This window comes from Rattus norvegicus, chromosome 2 (genome assembly GCF_021556685.1).
Source record: "Rattus norvegicus strain SHRSP/BbbUtx chromosome 2, alternate assembly SHRSP_T2T, whole genome shotgun sequence".
NCBI lineage: Eukaryota > Metazoa > Chordata > Mammalia > Rodentia > Muridae > Rattus > Rattus norvegicus.
In genome coordinates, this window is record NC_141535.1 from 116,599,114 (window position 1) to 116,620,469 (window position 21,356).

The 21,356-nt window shown below is 43.6% G+C and overlaps 1 protein-coding gene across 4 annotated transcripts in view; it reads left to right on the plus strand.

Moving 5' to 3' along the window:
- Positions 1 to 10,012: 10,012 nt before the first annotated feature.
- Mfn1 (mitofusin 1) overlaps positions 10,013 to 21,356 on the plus strand; it is a 46,239-nt gene continuing 34,895 nt past the window's right edge. Inside the window, exons 1-5 of one of the 4 annotated variants that reach the window (NM_138976.2) lie at positions 10,013 to 10,228; positions 10,771 to 10,799; positions 12,500 to 12,618; positions 15,057 to 15,192; positions 19,446 to 19,608. In NM_138976.2, coding sequence (NP_620432.2) covers positions 12,507 to 12,618; positions 15,057 to 15,192; positions 19,446 to 19,608 — 411 coding nt within the window. In that variant the 5' untranslated portion in view covers positions 10,013 to 10,228; positions 10,771 to 10,799; positions 12,500 to 12,506. Of the gene's footprint in view, positions 10,406 to 10,770; positions 10,800 to 12,499; positions 12,619 to 15,056; positions 15,193 to 19,445; positions 19,609 to 21,356 lie in introns of all 4 variants that reach the window. The other 3 variants (XM_087615662.1, XM_087615660.1, XM_087615665.1) reach the window with 3 other exon arrangements.

Here is a 21,356-nt window from a genome sequence, read left to right on the forward strand (position 1 = left end):
TGCAGGCACCTCGTACTCTTTATATCCAGTTGGCGTTAAGTCTTCATCTATGCACCTGTTACCAGAGCCCTTGGTATTTCCTCCTCAGTTAGAGAACTACAAAGTCATGCTCCAACTTCTGACAACAGTCTACCTACGAACTGAGAACACTCAAGTATTACCATACAGTTGGGAATGGGCGTGAAGGCTTTGTGGTATGGTACTTTGTCTACATTTCAGTGGCTGCTGCGACAGCTACACAACAGGTCTCTTTTTAAAAACGTCATTTCTTTGTTTTAATATTTACTATTATCTATAAGTACACTGTAGCTGTCTTCAGACACACCAGAAGAGGGCATCAGATCTCATTACAGATGGTTGTGAACCATCATGTAATTGCTAGGATTTGAACTCAGGACCTCTGAAAGAACAGTCAGTGCTCTTAGCCACTGAGCATCTCTCCAGCCCCCACAACAGGTCTCTTAAATAGTAGAAATTTAACCAACTCTCAGTTCTGAAACAACTAGCAGAGGTTGCTCCTTTTGAGGACCACTAGGGAAGGATCCAGCCCTAGTTTCTCAGTTTGACCTTGACTGTCTCTGTGCCACAGGAGTGTTCTCCTGATTTTATGATGTCCAAATCTCTGTGTCTTTATTCAATCACCAATCATAGTCGATCCTACCATGCTCATTTTAACTCACTGAAAACCTGGGACAAGAGGCGATGGCTCATACTTGAGTCTAAGCACTCAGGAGAGAGATCTGAAGAGCAGAAGCTCATTGTCTTCAGATACAGAAAGTTTGGGATTCTATCACAACCAAAAAGGAAAAGAAAAAAAAAAAAAAAGAATCTTTAGGGCTGGAGGCATGACTCAGTGGTTAAGAGCACTTGTTGCCTTGAGTTTGGTTCCCAGCACCCATCTTAGGTGGTTTACAACCACCTGAAATTCTAGTTTTATCTAAGGTTATCCGGTATCCTTTTATGGTGTCTGCACATGTGGCATTCACTCAAACACATAGAGTATTTTCAAGCTAAAGTCTTCAAATGAGTTACATTCTGAGGCACCGGAGTAAGGACTTCAGAATTTGAATTAGAGGGAACATAATGCAATAAATAGCTTCTAACATGGCAGTATCAAGAGAACAATGTATATCGCTGTATTTTACTAACATAACGATATGGTCCAGGAGTAGTAATACAACACCAAGAACCATGGGTGAGTACGGTGCGCAGTCCTATAATCCCAGCACTTGGGAAGCAGAAGCAGGAAGATTAGCAGTTGAGATCATTCTTACCCACATGGCTGAGTGTCAGACAGGAAGTAGAACAGAGATCACCTGAGATCTTGCCTCAAAACAAATGGACAGAGGAGCTGACCTGGAACCTCACCATTCAGGAGACTAAGGTACAAGAACAGCTCCTGTCTCAACTAAAACCATAACACTGAGAATGAATAACTCAGTGAACAGTCTCACAATTCACTATTTCTATTTTGCATGCCTGTATTCCTAGAAAGTCACTTCATATGATTATAACCTGTTAAGTATCTCCTAAAACTTAGGGTCTTAGCAGTTGAATAGTTTCTTGTAAAAGAGCAGCAAGGTACCAATAAGCCAAGGTCACATTACCCAGGTTTGGACTATAGCCTAAAGCTCTGGCTGTTACACCACTGCACACAGTGGCTCTTTGTCCTTGAAGTGCTTTTCAGAACTTCACTCCAAGCTTCTTGGTAGTTCAGTTATTTATACTTGTTGGAAAACACATAATTCAAGGAATTTGGCTTTCAGGAAGCAGACTTAAATTTTTTTTTTTTTTTTGGTTCTTTTTTTCGGAGCTGGGGACCGAACCCAGGGCCTTGCGCTTCCTAGGTAAGCGCTCTACCACTGAGCTAAATCCCCAGCCCCTTAAATTTTTTAATATGTATTTTAACTGATAGCAATCAGAGACTGAAGAAAACAAGTTAATGCCATTCAGTTTTGTTCATTTGGATGTGTTTAGCATGAGACCAGATCCCACTGAGTTAATAGGCCTTAAATTGCTGCTGTAGTCCATCCAAACATTTAAGCTTAATGGTTTTTGGAAAAGCAGACTTGGGTGGTTCTCACTTGAATTCAAGGCCAGCTTGGTTTAATATTACAGCCAGGGCTATATAGAAAGACTGTCTCAAAAGAAGAACAAAAAATAAATAAAACAAAATTATTGGTAGAGACCTATATTAGAAGGTTCCTGATGTCAGCCTCTGGCCTCCAAACACATGTATACCATATATACACAACCTACACCAATCAAACTGACATCAAAGAAAATGTGACAGTGATATAGACATGGGAGAAACTGGATAGGTCCTATATAAATGAGTGAAATTTAAGAATATGGAATTTTAGCTAAGAAGAGATCTAATATCTTGGTCAAATGGACTTTAAATTAGAATAAACACAATTTATAATTATCTAGCAACTCTTTCCCCTGAGACAAGTTTTCTCTGTATAGCCTTGGCTGTCTTGGAACTAGATCTTTAGAACAGGCTGGCTTTGAACTCAGATCTACCTGCCTCTGGCTCTTGAGTGTGAGTGTTAAAGGCATGCACCACCACTGTTAGCATTGGGTGCATCTGTGGACGGCCACAAGCTCTTTATAGCCAGCTCCTGGACCTAGAGATGAGACAAGTCATCTCCAGGTGACAGCACCACTCCTGCATCCATTGACATGGCACTGACTGCACATCCCTTTGCACATGCATTACATGTGTCATGGCCCGGATCAAAGACTCACCCTTCCCCCTTCCCCGCCATCTCTCTTCTTCCCCTTCACGCTCTGATCAGAAGCCGTCTCTGCCAATAAAACCTCCCATGTGAGAGCTGCCGCTGATGTGATGTCCAGGAATGCACGGCATACTCTAACAATCACCATCAGGAACATCTCTAGCATCTTTAAAAACCGTTTTCTTTTGAGAAAGTGAAAATATTGGGGCTGGAGAGATTGCTCAGTGGTTAGGAGCACTGACTGTTCTTACAGAGGTCCTGAGTTCAAATCCCAGCAACCACATGGTGGCTCACAACCATCTGTAATAGGATTTGATGCCCTCTTCTGGTGTGTCTGAAGACAGCGACAGTGTACTTACATATAATAAAATAATAAATCTTTTAAAAAAAAAAGAGAAAGTGAAAATACACCCTTTGATTCCACTGAATATTACTGATGCCTAAAAGAGAACGTGCATGGGTTGAAGGTGCACAGCTGGTTTCTACTCTCTGCTTAAATAGACCACGACCACAAACGATAGATAGAACGTTAAACAACTTTTTCAGACAACACAAGATATTTTATTTTACATCAATCATCCTAAAGCTTGTATTTCACCGTTTTTCAAATGAGCAAACAGGGGCTGGAGAGATGGGTCAGCGGTTAAGACTGACTGCTCTTCCAGAGGTCCTGAGTTCAATTCTCAGCAACCACATGGTGGCTCACAACCATCTGCAGTGGGATCTGATGCCCTCTTCTGGTGTTTGTCTGAGGACAGCTACAGTGTACTTATAGATAATACAATCTTTAAATGAGCACAGCTGTGAAGATCTATTAGTGCTCAAGAATGCAGGTAGATGGCTGCTCAGTGGGTAAAAGTGCTTGCTGTTCTAGCCTCATGACCCCCATTCAGTCCCCAGAACACATGGTAAAGGGAGAGAATCTTTTGTTACTGTTTTTGGGATTAGGGTCTCACTATGTAGCCCTGGCTGGTCTTGAACATGCTGTATACCAGACTGACCTTGAACTCTCCTGCTTCTGCCTTCTGAGCCCTGGGGTTAAAAGTGTGTGCTAGGCACCTAACCTTGAGATTCTTTATACTTTTTGAAACATTTGTTTGTTCGTTTGTTTATTGTTTATGAGTATGGTGTAGTATGGTGTAGTTGTCTTCGGACACACCAGAAGAAGGCACCAGATCCCTTACAGATGGTTGCGAGCCACCATGCAATTGGTGAGAATTGAACTCAGGGTCTTTAGAAGAGCAGTCAGTCTTAACCGATGACCCATCTCTCCATCCCTGAGACTCTTTATAATTTTAAAGTTATTTCTGTGTGTTTTAGTGTTGAGATTGTCTTACTTTCTGTTGCTATGACAAACACTATGACCAAAAAGCAACTTGAGGTGTTTTCTGTTTGTTTTTTGTGTGTGTTTTTTAAAAATGTTTAAATTTTTTCCTTTTTGGATATTTTTTATTTACATTTCAAATGTTACCCCTTTCCCGGTAACCCCCCAAAACCTGCTATTTCCCCCTGCTTCTATGAGGTTGCTCCCCCACCTACTCACTACTCCCTCCCACGTCCCTACCCTGACATTCCCCTACACTGGGGCATTGAGCCTTGGTAGAACCAAGGGTCTCTTATCCCATTGATGCCCGACCATCCTCTGCTACATATAATGCTGGAGCGATGGGTCCATCCCTGTGTGCTCTTGGGATGGTGGTTTAGTCCCTGGGAACTCTGGGGTGTCTGGTTGGTTGGTATTGTTGTTCTTATGAGGTTACAGATCCCCTCAGCTCCTTCAGTCCTTTCTCTAACTCCTCCAATGGGGTCCCTGTTCTCAGTCCAATGGTTGGCTGTGAGCATCTCCCTCTGCATCTGTCAGGCTCTGGCAGAGCCTCTCAGGAGACGGCTCTATCAATTTATAGTCCATCATTAAGAGACATCAAGGGACTGAAGCAGAAACCATGGAGAAATAATGTTTACTAGTTTATTCTCCAAGCCTCACTCAGCTTGCTGTCTTATACAAACAACCAAGGATCCCCTGCCCAGGGGTGAAACCTCCCAAAATGGGCTGGACCCTCCCACATTAATCAAGAAAATGCCTACAGATATGCCTAGAGGTCAGTTAGTTGAAGGCAATTCCTCAGTTGGGCGCTCCCTCTTCCCAGATGACTCTGGTTTTTGTCTGTTGACAGAGGGATTAGACTCCGGACATTCTGCACACTAAACAACACATTGTCACTGAGTTATTCGCTAGCCCTTAGGTATGTTGCATTTAGCTGTATGTTGCATGGTAGGCAGGTACACGTATGAGTGCATTAGTCGCTAGAGGTCCACAGTGAGCTGCTTTCACTATCAGTCTCCACCTTAGCTTTGGAACCAGTCTTTCAAAGAACCCAGAGCTCACTGATTTGATAGCCAAGCCAGCCAGCTCCAGGAAGGTTTCCCTCTAGCATTAGGCCATAACACATGCTTCCCTAGCTTACTGTTTCCCCCATGAGTGGCTGGAGATTGGTATCCAGGTCTTTATGCCGTCATAGCAGAAACTTTATACCCTGAGCCTCCCCCTCCCCCCACTGTCTCTAAGCAATCCACTGGGTGGGTGTGGGGGGGGGGGAATGACACTCCCGGTATGTTATCTGTTGTCTTTTATCAAACAAATTTTAGCTGGGTAGTGGTAGAGTACTCCTTGAGACCAAGGTCTTGGAAAACAGGCAGTTCAAGGCCAGCCTGGTCTATGGAATGAGGTCTATGACAGAGAAACCCTGTCTCAAAAAAAAAAAAAAAAAAACTTTTTAAAAAATCTGGCGGGCTGGAGAGATGGCTCAGTGGTTAAGAGCACCGACTGCTCTTCCTGAGGTCCTGAGTTCAAATCCCAGCAACCACATGGTGGCTCACAACCATCTGTAATGAGATCTGATGCCCTCTTCTGGTGTGTCTGAAGGCAGCTACAGTGTACTCATACAATAAAATAAAATCTTAGAAAAAATAAATTTATAAAAAATCTGGCATGGAGGGCAAAGGTATTGAATCTCTGTGAGTCCAAGGCCAACTTGTTCTAAGTAGTAAGTTCCAGAATCCAGGACTGTCAGGTCTATATAGAAAGACACCGTCCCTTAAACAACCCAAAACAAAATCTTCAAATTTAGGGAAAGTGAGAGCACAGACCTGAATTCTAGCACTTGGGAGACTGTAACAGCAGGTTTGTGAGCTCTAAGCCAGCCTGGAACCTAAGTATTGAGACCCTATCTCAAAGAATGGTAGGGTGGGGGCTTGGGGATTTAGCTCAGTGGTAGAGTGTTTGCCTAGCAAGCGCAAGGCCCTGGGTTCGGTTCCCAGCTCCAAAAAAAAAAGAAAAAAAAAAAAAAAGAATGGTAGGGTGGGAAGGGAAGGGAGGAAACTCTTAAATTTACTATAGAAACATTCATCACATTTCCCCAGTATAGTGCTGTGTCTTGCTTACAAAAGTCTCTCCAACAGATTACAGACGAACAGAACTGCTTTCCTACTCATTTTTTCTTGTAAAACATTTACTTCATGTGTGTGGGTGTTTTACTTGCACATACATATGTGTACCATTTACATGTCCTGTGTCTGTGGAGGTCAGTGGAGGACATTGTTAAGGCCTAGTAACTGTTGACTGTCTAGCCAGCTGTTTTAAGCTGTTAATAATGTTAAGGAAACTTTTTCATATGCTGGTACTAGGAAACTTTCTCATGCTCTGGCAGATTGCAGATTTTGTTATGTTCTATGCTTTGGTGTTCTTGGAAAACATAGAGATCAGTTATAGTTAGCCACGTAAGCTGGGACCCGATCCAAAGCAACTGTCCAGCTGCACTTACTGAACCTATGTTTGAGCTTTTATGGTTTTTCTTTTACCTTTATAAGCTACCACTGGGATGAACTCCAACATAAAAGAAACACCTGCACCGGGGCTGGAGAGATGGCTCAGTAGTTAAGAGCACTGACTGCTCTTCCAGAGGTTCTGAATTCAATTCCCAGTAACCACATGGTGGCTCACAACCATCTGTAATGGGATCTAGGCACTTTCTTTTGGTGTGTCTGAAGATAGTGACAGTGTACGCACATATATAAAATAAATAAATCTTAAAAAAGAAAAAGAAACACCTGCACCAATCTAAGAAACTTCCATTTTGAGTAGAATAAAGTAGGTGTCAAATAAAGTTTAAGCTCTCAAGACCTCCCTGGGAAACAACATCCTACTTGGCAGAAAGAGATGTGTACGAGGGTAGCTGACATCCTGGTTATCAAAACATGAATGTTAGGCAAGGCAAGTCCCCTGTCACAGTTGAATACCCCAACCAATGAGAAAAGAAATGTATAACAAAGACATGTTCCTAAGGAGAAATCCCTTATCCCTAAATCCTGCTTGGTGAAACAACTTGGCATAGATACTTGTGGATTTCAAGGCTTAAAAGATTTCTAGGATTCTGGCTTGTGGTTGCAACCAACTCCCTACTCTGCGGCTCTGATTGATCAGTCCTGGGGTGAACGTTCAATAAACTATCCCTGTTTGAACTGATATCAGACTTGGTGTGGTTTGTGACTCCTGGACCCCAACAGGCATCTTATTCCCTGAACTGGGAATAACAGCTTCCAGGTTGAGTGCTGAGAAGAAAACCTGGGTCTTCTGGAAGAGCAGTTAGTGCTCTTAACTACTGAACCACTTCTTCAGCCCCCTATCTGTTGTCTTAACATTTCCCCTATTTTATTCTTTGTATCCTGTAAGACCCAACCCTTGGTCAGTGGTACTTACTTCGAGACACCCCTGAGTGAGGCACTGAGACGCAGGTCAATGTAAAAGCAAGAGGTTTATTTTCCAGCACGTCAGGGTCAACCCTCAATCAGTCTCTTGAGGCCAGTGACTCAAAGGTGACCCTGAATGGCTATTACAAGCAGTTTTATACTTTTTAGGGGTACAGGTTACACCAGCAAGGTTACAGTTTAAACTTATTGGCTAAGCATATTGGCCTCTGACCTCCATATGGGCCTGACTAACCAATCAGTTAGAAGGTAAAAAGAGCAGAAAACAGGAAGAAACTGCCCGCACACTTCACTGTTCACTCCCACTCAAGAGTCTCCAGTCTCCTGTTTTAGACACTGTTACTCCCATAGAACATTCCTTAAAATAAAGATCTTAGCTTCTGCACCACAACTGAAATACAGCAACACTTCTACAGCAAAACAATGAAATTGCTCTTGGTCATTTGCATGTAAGATTAATAGTTTTAGGTAATTTTTTTTTAGAAATAATTTTCGTTTGTATTTTTTGAGACAGGATGGCCTCCACCTTGAGGCAATTCTGTCTTCCCTTTCCACATGCTGGGGTCAGCAAGCTACCATGCCCGCCCCACCCCATCCCCCAGGTGATGGTCTCACTATACTTAGCCCTGAGTTAGAACTCCTGGGCTTGAACAGTCTTTCAGCTTCAGACTCCCAGTAGGTGCTGCTATACCCCTGCTTCTAATCCCCATTCAGGAAAAAAAAAACTTTGATACAGAGTGGGCATGTAGCTTAGAGGTAGAGTGTTTGAGAAGTAAGACTTTGGGTTCATTTTACAGCTCTACTTAAAGATAATAAAGAAAGAAAGGAAGAAAGAGAGAGAGAGAGAGAGAGAGAGAGAGAGAGAGAGAGAGAGCGAGCAAGCATTAAGTGGAATCTCTTTCCACACAGTACCTACAGCAACCAAAGTAACCTCATGATTTGGGAGATTCAAGTTAGTGAGAGTTACAAAGGCAGACCTTGCCTCAGTGCAAACAAACATACCAAATTTTATTATTCTCCCTGCCAAAAGTTTTCCATTACACCTAAAACCATGTCTTGTGCATATAAACATTTAGAACGCTAGCCTTTAGCAGATTTCAGCAGAATTTCAAGTTTAAGGCTCATTTAGGCTAAGTACTGAGACCCTGATTTAAAAGTCAGACTTCTTATCTTAGCTTTTATTATTCTACACCTGCCTTCCTTCCAACATTTATTTCGCTCACCCTCATCCCTCATCTTTCCAACACTCCACCATGCTTGTCTTTTTTTTTTTTTTTTTTTTTTTTTTCCGGTGCTGGGGACCGAACCCAGGGCCTTGCGCTTGCTAGACAAGCGCTCTACCACTGAGCTAAATCCCCAACCCCTCAGAGCGGTCTGTGCTCTTTTTCTTTCTTCTTCTTTTTTTTTTTTTTTTTTTTTTGGAGCTGGGGACCGAACCCAGGGCCTTGCAAGCGCTCTACCACTGAGCTAAATCCCCAACCCGCAGTCTGTGCTCTTAACCGCTAAGCCATCTCTCCAGGCCATGCTTGTCTTTTATTTTATCCATCTTACCACTGTGCTTTCTATGTCTTTGGACAGTTTTTCTCCAGAGATTCCCAGTAATGGTCCTGGAAAGCCCCGAGAAATGACATCATCCTTTCAGAAAACACACACCTATTTGGCTCCTCATTTCTTATTTTTCTTCGGACACTCTATCCTCTTGCCCTGTTTTTTGTCCATAATAGTAAGCCCAGTCCAAAATGACCTCATTCACTGTGCATGCTCGATAGTTACCTATCCAACAGAACCACAGTTTTTATTTATCTAGCTCTTTCAGGTGCCTATCAGTGTCTTAAGCACTTTACACACTTTCCCACAACTCATAAGGTAGGCATTTTTTTAGTATTTTATAGATGAGGTACCTGCCGTTCACAGAGATGAAGGGGCTTCCCTTGCAAAAGCATCTCATTTGCTAACAAACTCCCAGGACACCTGCTGTGGAAGCTCTCCAGGAAAGTGGAACACAGAGTCTTTGGGCTTTACCCTTGATCAATCAATCAACGGTTTAACAAGATTCCCAGGTGATTCCTAACAAAGTTTAAATCATGGACAAATTAATTTTCTTAAGTAACACCTCTTACAGTAAGTAGAAACACACAGCTCTCTCCAGTAACCCCAGAAAACCAATCAAGACCAGACTTTTCCCTGTTGGCTTGATAAACAAGAATCTACGTGGTTTTGGGACGCCCCCTCCCCACTTCTCCCCGCTACACCCCAAGATAACCATGGGCATCTTTTCATACATGGCGCCTTTGAACTTTGAAGACTCTGAAGGGAAAATACTCTGAAGGGGAGGAGTTATAAGATGGAACAGAAAACCCAGTGATTAAGAGTGCCTGCCCAAAACAAACCTCGCCTTCTACCCTGAAGGAAAATGGCACTCGCAATATATGCAGTTCCGGTTGCGGAGCAACAGCCAATAGGAGATCCGAATCACCGGAAGTATCCGCCCCCAGCCCCTCCTTTGGGCTCCTCCCCGCTCTCCGGCGGACGAGACAGCCAGGGAACTGTGGCGGAGCAGTGGTTGCTGGGTGACAGTCGGGAGCTGGGACGGAATGAGTGACCGCTGGCGGGTGGCGACGCCCGGGGTGACCTTCGAGCTCCGGACAGGCGCAGCGCGAGCGCCCTGACGGCAGGGCCGGGCAAGAACGACCGGCGGCCAGCCTGTGGGAAGGCCTGTCCAGGTAGGAATCCAGCCGGCTGGGCAGGCTTACGGCCCACGCGGCTTCCTCTCCCCACGCACCTCCTCCGCGCCGTCAGTTCAGGATTCTGGAGGGAGCCACCCTCCTGATGACCTCGGCGCTACGTTTGCCGGCATTAGTGTGTGATCGTTTTTGGTGGCTTTTCATGGGAGCTTCCAGGTTGAACGTCTTTCACTTTAGATTTAACATTACTTTTAAGTTTGGGGACTTTGGCTTGAAGCCTTCATGCCTCCTTTAGGTCTTGACCCCGTAATTGTGACGAAAGCTGCTGCCTTCTTGATGCTTGTACTGTATTGTGACCTGGACATTTTATTTTCTTCTCTACACCTCTAACTGGGAAAGTTAATAACTTAGTTATGTTTTGAGATCTTGGCTTCCTCTGACTAACCCAGGTCCCTGAAGTCCTTAAGAGTCACATGCACACAGTTTAGCTAAACTAGTTTGGAAAATAAATTAGGAAATACAACCAAGATTTCTGTCACTAGCCTTTACCGATTTTACATTTATTATATTTACTTTTCCAGAACTGAAGATTGGGCCCCTCACATGCTAGGTAAGTGCCTCTATACCCCTAAACTCATTTCTAAACGTCTGGTTTTGAGACAGAATGGACTAAGAGACCCAGGCAAGCCTTGATCTCACTCTGTTGACTCTGTAGACTTGAATTTTCAGATTTTTCTGTGTTAGGCTCCTAAGTAACTGGTTACAGGCAAAGGGGGGGGGCAAATTTCATGCGTTTTAGTGGGAGATCACCTAAGAGTGGTCTTTTGTTTCTGACTAACATGGTTTCTATAACTAAGTAAATAATACCAAAATGTATTTGATCTATTTGGTCAGGTTAATTTTTTGCTATTAGGGAATTGAGACATGTCAGGCATGAACTAGCAAGTATCAGAATAAGTATGATTTTAAAATGTTTGTTTTTAGATTTTTTATGTGTATGTTTTTCCTGCATTTATGTATGTATGTTTAACCACAGTTCCTGCCCAGTGCCCTTGGAGGTCAGAATAGTGCATAAGATCCCCTGGAACTGGAGTTACAGGTGGTTGCAAGCTACGGTGTAGGTCCCATAAACCTGATTTAAATCCTGAAGAGCAACAAGTGTTCTTAACCCCTGAGACATCTGCCTAGCCCCAGAAACATGCACATTTCAAATGTTTTTGTTTTTTGTTTTTGTTTATTTTTGAGACAGGCTTTCTGGTTGTCCTGGAACTTTCTCTGTAGACCAGGGTGGCCTTGAACTCACAGAGATCCGCTGTCTCAGAATGCTGGGACTATGCGTGCATCACCATTGCCCACCACTGCCCTGTTTATCATATGGTTTTTTTTTTTGGTTTTTTTTTTTTTGGTTCTTTTTTTCGGAGCTGGGGACCGAACCAAGGGCCTTGTGCTTCCTAGGTAAGCGCTCTACCACTGAGCTAAATCCCCAGCCCCTATCATATGGTTTTTAAAATAACATTTGATTTTTGTGTGGAGGCGTTAGACTTTCACAGTTTGGCTGTATAGTCTTACTGGTTGAACCATTTTGAAGGATTCAGAGTTTTTTGTTTGCTTGGGCTTTTTTTTTCTTTTTTCTTTTTTTCTTAAAGATTTACTTAGATATAAGTACACTGTAGCTGTCTTCAGACGCACCAGAAGAGGGCATGGGATTCCATTACAGATGGTTGTGAGTCACCATGTGATTGCTGGGAATTGAACTCAGGACCTGTGGAAGAGCAGCCAGTGCTCTTACCTACTGAACCGGCTCTCCAGCCCTTGTTTGGGTTTTTTGTTTTGAACAAGGTTTACCAAGGCTGGCCTCCTTCAGTCTTGTCACTGCTGGGATTACAGACCTGGGACACCACACCTCCTTTACCATTCACCTACTTCCTTATTTTATGTATAGGGGTATTTTGGCTGCATGTATGTGCAACCAAGTTTTGGTGTACCATGTGTGTACCTGGTGTCTGTGGAGGTCAGAGGAGGATATCTGAACTCCTGGAACTAGAGTCCTAGACAGTTGTGAGCTGCCATGTGGGTGCTGGAATAGAGCTGGGTCTTGTAGAAGAGCAGCCAGTTCTCTTTAACTGTTGAACCACCTCTTCATGCCGAGCTTTGGTGATGAGGAAAGCCCTGCTATGTTATGTTGTCCAAGTAACCCTGGATTTCCTGGCTTGAGTGCACCTCCTCCCTCAGCCTGTCCAGTAGCTGAGACCCCAGGCATTTATCACCCGGAGGCTAATGACTGCTTTTCTAACCTTTTTCTCACCCTAGGTGCATAATGGCAGAAACCGTATCTCCACTGAAGCACTTCGTGCTGGCAAAGAAGGCCATCACTGCGATCTTCGGCCAGTTACTGGAGTTTGTTACTGAGGGCTCACATTTTGTTGAAGGTTGGTGCCTCTTAACATAGTAAGATTACTGTTGAAAATGTACACAAATGTTTTATTATTTCAACTTTAGTTCTTCATTTTACCTTTTCGAGATCAGGCTTGCCTTGAAATGGCCGTGTAGCTTCTAATCCTGATCCTCCTGCCTCTGCCTCCTGAGTGCTGTGTACACACGCAGGTGTGTGCCCTGCCCAGGTTTAATTGTGGAATTCACACTGCTGTATTCTGGGAAGGATGAGTGAGCGAAAGCATTTCACAGGTCAGAAAAGAGTGTGCTCTGTAATAGTGGAGGAGCCTTTACTCTTCCTAAATAAGTAGGTAAGTGAGGACTGCCCTCATTTTAAAGGCACAGTGAAGATAAGCAACTTGCTCAAGGTCACAGAGCTGGAAGTGCCCTGCAGTCAGGGAGTCTATATGCGGCCAGTACTTGTCTCCACCCGGCTTTGTCAGTTCTCGTGAGGTGTGATTGCTTTGTGGGAGGATAAATGTTTACTTTCTGTTTGTGCAATCGCTCAAAGGTAGCCCCAGTTGTCTCACCACAGCATATTAATTTGGAGAGAGCCATTGGGATTTTTTCAGGTTTTAAGGAGATCTCTCCGTTAGGTTTATAACGAAAAGTGAGGAATTCCTTAGAATATCTCCAGTGACCATGGGGAAGCATTTAATTTCTTCTTTGAAAAAAAAATCCCCCCTTGTTTCTATAAATCTCTGTCACCAGACTGTGAGCTTCTTAGGAACTTTAGGTATCTCCAATTCCAAATGTAACATAATTTTTTTTTCTTTTTTTCAGAGCTGGGGATGGAACCCAGGGCCTTGCGCTTGCTAGGCAAGCGCTCTCTACCACTGAGCTAAATCCCCAACCCCCAAATGTAACATAATTTAAGTTTCATTGAGTAAAAAAATTAAAAAATTTGTTTCCAGTTTGGGAAGAATTTGAGCTAACAGTGACTTGTGAAAAATGTTTCCTATAGTTGATAGGAAGTAGAACTGAAGTTAAATTTAGTACTATCTTGTTTTGCATTCTGTCAGTTGTAGATCAAACACTATGCTGGGAGCTAATGAAAAGGCAGGATTTAGAATCTGAATTTACTTTGACTTGTTCTAAAACCTAAGTGGAGGGATGTTGGAAAAAAAGGCTAGGAAGCGTGAGATGAGAAGCAGCAAGGACTGTAGCACTTACGGTAAGATGTTACAGATTGTGGTCTTGGCTTGGAGGTGCAAGTTCCTGAGCCACAGAGCACGCTCAGTGCCAGTCTTTCCGTTATTCAAAGTTCATGTGTTTTATGAATGTTCTTGAAATGCAAAATGAGGTGTGAGACACTTAAGCTTATTCCCTTGAGCACTGAATTAGTTTTAAGTGTCCGAGGTTATAATAACCAAGGGTCTCCATGTCCAGCAGAAAGAAACTCTAGCTGTTTCTCTTATTGCTGGAACGGGAAAAACGTGAACATGAGACTCTTTTTCCATCACTGGTTATGTGGACAGTTACCCCGGTCTGAGAAGCTGTAATACCAGTCTGTAATATCTTTCTACTTTTTCTCAGTGTTCGGACTGCTGTGTTTCTTCCTGTGGGAATGAATCCACACATGTGGGGGGAGCCAGGGCCTGCCCAGCTCACAGACTTTCCCACCTTATTATCTGAGGAGTAGGAAGCTCAGCACGGGGAAGTCCTTTCCAGCTCAAGGTTGGATTGAGCACAAATAGGTGGCTATTAACTTATTTCTTCCTTAGAATTGTGTTTTTGTTCCTATGTGGCTTGTACCTTTGAGCCCTAGAAAAGTATTAAGTAATCCCTTTGACTGAGTCCTTGAATTTTCTCTTTTTTTTTTCTCTTTTTTCTTTTTTTTCGGAGCTGGGGACTGAACCCAGGGCCTTGAGCTTGCTAGGCAAGCGCTCTACCACTGAGCTAAGTCCCCAACCCCCAAGTCCTTAAATTTTGTTTTGTTTTGTTGCTGTTTTTTGAGACAGGGTTTCTCTGTTGCCCTGGCTGTCCTAGAACTCTCTTTGTAGATCAGGCTGGCTTTGAATTTAGAGAGATCTACCTTCCTCTGCCTCCCAACTACTGGGAATAAAGGCATGTGCCACCATGCCCAGCCCTTGAATTTTTTTTTTTTTTTGTTTGTTTTTTTTTTGTTTTTAGCTTTTTTTGGCCTTGTGCTTCCTAGGCAAGCGCTCTACCACTGAGCTAAATCCCCAACCCCTGAGATTTTTAATAGTCTTGAAATTCTTTTAGGCAGAATCCTTGCAGAGGGCATTTACATTTCTATCAAATACCCATCACACACATTTTAAAAAAGAAAAACTTCAGGTACTCAGGTAATCAAATAACATTTTTACTTTTCAAGCGATGTGTTAGTGTAGAACAACCCAAAATGTATACAGTTGTGTAATTAGCAGAATTTATTCGTGTCACTTTATCTAATACCATTCCAACTTTGCAGCAACATACAGGAACCCGGAACTTGATCGGATAGCAACCGAGGATGATCTGGTGGAGATACAGGGCTACAGAAACAAGCTCGCTGTCATTGGGGAGGTGCTGTCTCGGAGGCATATGAAAGTGGCATTTTTTGGCAGGTGAGCCGTCATCATCTCATCTGATGTTCTCGGCTCGGGTCACCTTTTCCTGCTCATGGCCCAGCTTGTCTGATGACTTGGGCTGTGTGGTCCTCTTGCTTAAACCCACAGCAGTTCCTACTGGGGTTGAGTATTGCGGCTGTTAGCTTGTCCACCTCCCCACTGGACGTGGGCTTTCTGAGAGTTGGTATACGGTATGCTTCTGCTTTCTGTGGACTCATGTCACTGAGAATGACTGCATCTCCCTTTCCCTAATGTCACTGCCCTCCTCTCCCTCCATCCCCTCCTTCCCCCTCCTTCCATCCCCCTCCATCCCCCTCCCTCCCCCTTCCTTCCTTCCTTCCTTCCTTCCTTCCTCCCTCCCTCCCTCCCTCCCTCCCCCCCCCTCTCTCTCTCTCTCTCTCTCTTTCTTTCTTTCTTTCTTTCTTTCTTTCTTTCTTTCTTTCTTTCTTTCTTTCTTTCTTGTTTTTTGAAACAGTGTCTCTGTGTAGCCCTAGCTATCCTGTAACTCACTCTGTGGACCTTGAACTCAAGAGATCCGCCTGCCTCTGCCTCCTAGGTGAGTGTTTGAACTAAAGGCACATACAACTGCACATGGATTATTATGTGTGTGTTCTACAAGACTCAACTCATGATTCCCAGAGGAGAGCAGGGAGCACTGCATGTCGTGTCCAGGTGATGGAGTGATCTTCGTCACATATATATTCATGTAGCCATCAGGAGTTGGGCTGGAGATGTGACCTGTGATAAAAAGTCTGCCCAGTGTGCCTGATCCTGGATTGATCCCATCACTGCAAAAGGAAACGATCAATTCCCTGCTCACGAGTGCTCTGTTCACTCCTTGGGACACAGACAAGTGACTGTGTGCTTTATGTCTCAACTATCGTTTTTACTTTTTAACCAGTAATGGTGTTTCTTTACTAAACTCATGCCATAGAACCAAGCTGCTTCTTGTCTTATGGCCTTTGCAGTTGTATTGTTGGATCTCCCCTCACTTGTTACCTCAGAAGGATTCCTGGCTACTGCATCTTAAAGATCCTTCTCAGATGCTGTTCGTTACTCTGCCTTTTTGAGACAGAGTAGCCAAAGGGGCCATGGCCTGGCTCTTCTGTGTCGGCTTCCTTTTTGTTTCTAGTAAGCAGTGTGATATTGTGGTGCTAGATGCCCACTGAGCCAGGCTGTATGGCATGCTTGGCGGGTACCCTGTCACATGGCTCCATCCCCAGCCAGTCCTTCTCTTAACATATCCTGGTCAGTCTCTAAGCCTTTCACGGTGTTTTCTTATTTTGTTTTACTATTTGAACTACTTGGCACAGTATTCTTGGGGTCTCACATAATAGTTTAGGTAGAGGCAGCTCCATGACATAGGCTTCACCAAGATTAGGGTGAGGGAGGAGGAAGAGAGACCTAGATGGTGGTAACCGAGGTTTCCTTTGAGGCTAAGAGATAAGAGCAGGTCCCTGACTTGCAGTGGCTGACTTTGTTCCCTACCTATGTATGATGTTGCAGAAGTAGTGTACACCCCTATGCAATATAAGATGCGCTTAGGCCATGGCTGGGATCGCTCAGCTGATGTTGGGGAGGTGAGGTGCATTTGTATTTTCACCAGCATATTTTCAACTTGCTGTGGGTTTGTTAGCTTTAAACACCATAAGCTAAGTAATATTAGCATTGGATATGAGCTGCCTCAAAGCCCATTTCTTGCAGAGAGTGGTAAATGGGAAGGGAAAGGGAATCCTTAATGTGCTCAGAGAACTGTATGTTAAGATTGAGATACTCGGGAACATTAGCAAGACAAGGAGAGAGAAGTAGTCCTGTTTGCCAAAGCCCTCACAGAGCACTGAAAGTTCTGTATTCTTTATGTTTTGAAAAGTAAAAAGAGAGGATTCACAGTTAACAGTTAGAGTGTAGAATACAGAGGTCAGTCAGATTGGGTGGGAATAGGAGGTAGCAGGCAGAGAAATTTGAAGAGCTTGGCTTGTGAAGTTAGACAGGAAGGATTAGTAAGATATAAAATAGTAACCATAGTAACCAGGGGGCAGGAGAGACGGCTCAGTGATTAGGGCCGCTCACTGTTCTTGAAGAGGACTAGGGTTCAGTTCCTTTTAATTCCAACTTCAGGGGATCTAATACCCTATTCCAACTTTCATGACCAGTACATGCACCTGGTACACATACACATAAATAAAAATTATTGGGGTAGCCTAGAGATTAACTAGAAAGGTAAGAATTCCAGATTACTTTGGATACATGACATTCATTGTGGTAGGTTTATGAACAGATGCTTGTGTTCACGCGATGTAGATGTGTATGCTTATTAGGCATCCAAATGAACTCCCAAAATGCCAACTTGGATACTTTAGATTGCAACCTAGGTAAATTCTAGGAAGTTATTGGTGATTGAGATCTGGGGAGATGATGAGATAATTCACTGGGAAACGACAGAATACTAAGTTTCTGGGAACAGGTCAGGAAAGCTAGGAGTGGTTGGTATACTAGAATAGAAGCGTATTTGGTATTCATGGCCCTTTCTATCACAGACTTGTTAAAACCCTTAGGATTTTCTGAGTGATAGGAATAGCTTTTATTATTTATAATGAGCTCCTTTGACCATACCTGAATTTATGCTAATGAGCCTAAATGAGTTAGGGCAGCCCTTGGATAATTTTATGTTAGGGCTAGTCATTAAATGATTTGAGAGTTAGAAAATTTGGGTCCCCAGGACGTGGGTGGCTGGTGGCTGGACATAAAGCTTTATGGAAGAGAGTCTCACATGGTGGGACATGGCATAATCTCAGTATTGTCCCACACAGGAGCAGAATTGCTTGTGCTTGGGTCTGATTCTAAGGTTCAAAATGTGCCAGAGGGCTTGGCATCATTGGTGCTTTCCCAGATTCTAGTGGGGGTGGGAGACCCAAACGAGTAGTCAGAGGAGAGGGTTAATCTTTCAGAGAAAAGGTGGTTTTTTAAAAATTCATTTTCTTTTTATATGTATCATATTTTATCTGCATGTATGTGTATCATGTACATGCAGTGCCTCTGGAAGTCAGACAACAGTGTCTGGTCCCTTGGAACTGGAATTACATACAGTTGTGAGCCACTATGTGGGTGCTGAGGACTGAACCCAGGTCCTCTGTGAGAGCAGCCAGTGCTCATTGCCCTTGAGTCATCTCTTGCTTCAGAGGGTTACTCTGAAGGAAGGTCAAAGCATGCTTCTAAGCTATGGTGCACTATCGTCAGAAGCCACTGCTGTAGAGAGTAAGGTAGCTATAATTGTCCCTGGGTACTTCCTGGGCAGACTGGGAGCAATTCCACGGAGTGAAAGTGTGCACCTTTGAGAGAAGATGCTGTTTTCTAGCAAAGCAGAAGCTAGCTAGACTAGCTTCTGAGAATTGAGTGGACTGATGAACGTCAATCTCTGACGGGGACAGGCGGTGTCCTTGGGTTTCAGAAATGTACTGATTGCTGTGCATGCATAAGAAATTGCTCAGAACTCAGACAATTAGAAGCATTCACATTGTACACACTGATTCTTAGTTCAGACAGCACACAGTGGAGACAACTTGTCTTTGTTCTGAAGATTGAGGGTCACTCGACACTGGAGGGTGGAGTTGTTTGGTGTCTTCACTCACATGCCTGGTACAGCACTGCCGGGCGGGCTGCAGTACTTGGACACTCAACCTGCTACCTTGCCAGACCTCCCATCAGCCTGACTTAAGTGCGGCACAGCAGTCAGTGAAGTTGACCTCTTCTGTGGCAAGATTCCCAGTGCATGTGACCCAGTAAACAGGAAAGAGCTGCCTTGCCTTTTATGTCCAGCCTTGGAAGCCACCCAGTGTCACTTGTGAATCAATTACCACCCAGCCCAGATTGAACATGAGACATTAGACTCATAATAGGAAAAATACCACACAATTTTGATGTTTGTTTTCAAATTGCCACAAAAACAAAGCAACAAAGGCTAAAGGAACGTTTTTCTTGGTACTCTCTTTTCTCTAAATGTACATTGCTGATATTTAATAGTGCTTGTTTCCTTTGGCTGGTTGTGTTGTTTTATTTTAATGTCTTGTGTAGCCAGATTCTTGGTGGACCCATCTCCACCTCCCAAGGGCTAGATTACAGGTGTACTCCGAGGTGCACTGGTTGATGTTGTCTTGTTTTAAAGAGTGCTGTCCGTGAAACTGAATGCTTTGAAAATGTTGTTTTGAGCCCAGTGAAGAGTGTTTTTACTCCTTGTTTCGCATGTTCTTTAGGACAAGTAGTGGCAAGAGCTCTGTCATCAACGCAATGCTGTGGGATAAAGTCCTCCCCAGCGGGATTGGTCACACAACCAACTGCTTCCTGAGTGTGGAGGGAACTGATGGAGATAAAGCCTACCTTATGACCGAAGGGTCAGATGAGAAGAAAAGCGTGAAGGTATGCTGCCCAGCCCATAATGTCCCTGCAAATATCTAGAATTGTAAGATTTTTGTATAATGTCCACCTGGCTTGCTCTACATGGAAGAACTTTGATATCTACTTTCATAGCTTGCAAAGACATTGCTAATATTTTGAGTTCTGAAAGTTTTTCTGAGAGCTAAGTTACTGGAAATATAAAATCGTTAACTTGTTTTACTAGGGGTGTGGGGGATAGAACTCAGGGCTTTATATATGTTAGGCGAACTCTACCATTTTATTTTTATCTTATGCACATGAGTGTTTTGCCTGCATGTCTGCCCACCACATGCATGCAGTGCTGTTGATGGCCAGAAGAGAAGAGGGCATTGGAGCCCCTGGAACTGGAGTTAGGGAAGATTGTGAGCTGCTGTATAGGTGCCAGGAACTGAACTGCAGGGCTGTTCTAGAAGAACAGCCAGTGCTCTTAGCCACCTAACCATCTCCCTAGCACCCAAATTAAGAGTTTTCTTTAGAAACTAAGATTTAGTAAAAATAGTTTTAATTTTGTCTTTTTTTTTTTTTTTTTTTTTTTTGAGACAGTGTCTCACTGTGTTACTATTTCTGGCTTAAAACGCTCCATGTAGACTACACTGGTCTTCAACTCACAGAGACTGGCCTGCCTCTGCCTCCTTACCACTGAGATGTATATGCACCACTATGCCTTTGCCGTTTATAGTTTATGGATATGATCTCTCAGTTTTCCTCATCTACGCTCTCTGCTTCAAGTTCTCTTTCTTTAACATTGTCTCCTTCCCCTGCTCCCAAACTGAAATGACTCCCAAGGAGTGGCTCTCTTTAAGGTAATAGACCTTTAGTCCAGTACAGTAACATTTTACTATCACAGCTGTAACAGCTCATACCTCATTGAGTACTTGCCTTCTTACAGTTAATATTTTGAACACGTAAAATAACTCACACCTTAAACAAAGCCGGGGTTGGGGATTTAGCTCAGTGGTAGAGCGCTTGCCTAGCAAGTGCAAGGCCCTGGGTTTGGTCCCCAGCTCCAAAAAAAAGAAAAGGAAAAAAAAAAACAAAAACAAAAACAAAAACAAAGCCAAGCCATTTACGCAGTGGTGGATTAATGCAAGGCAGGTAGACTTTGTGAGTTCCAGGCCAGCCTCTGCAGTAAGACCTTGTTATAAAACAAGACAAATGCCTCAAACCTATTAAATTTTATTTTATATATGAGTGTTTTGTTTGCACATATGCATGTACACCATGTGTTTGCCTGGTGCCATGGAGGCCTTAAGAGGGCTTTAAATCCTCTGGAACTGGAGTTGTATGTAGATGGTTTTTAGCCAGTATGTAGGTGATAGGAATCAAACCCGGATCCCCTCAAGAGCAACAAGCACTCTTAAACTGCCGAGCCATCAATTTTGTTTTATTTTTAAGCGTGTGTGTGTGTGTGTGTGTGTGTGTGTGTGTTTGTGCGCGCGCGCGCGCGCGCGTCTGTCTGTCTGTCTTCTCTGTCTGTCTGTCTTGTCTGTCTGTGCATCTGTGTCTGTGTCTACATGTCTGCATGTACACTCACCGAGAAGTGTCAGTGATGGTGAAATTGGGGGAAGAGAGAACTGGAGTTAACAGTTGTGAGGGCTGGAGAGATGGCTCAGCGGTTAAGAGCACCCGACTGCTCTTCCAGAGGTCCTGAGTTCAAATCCCAGCAACCACATGGTGGCTCACAACCATCTGTAAAGAGATCCGATGCCCTCTTCTGGTGTGTCTGAAGA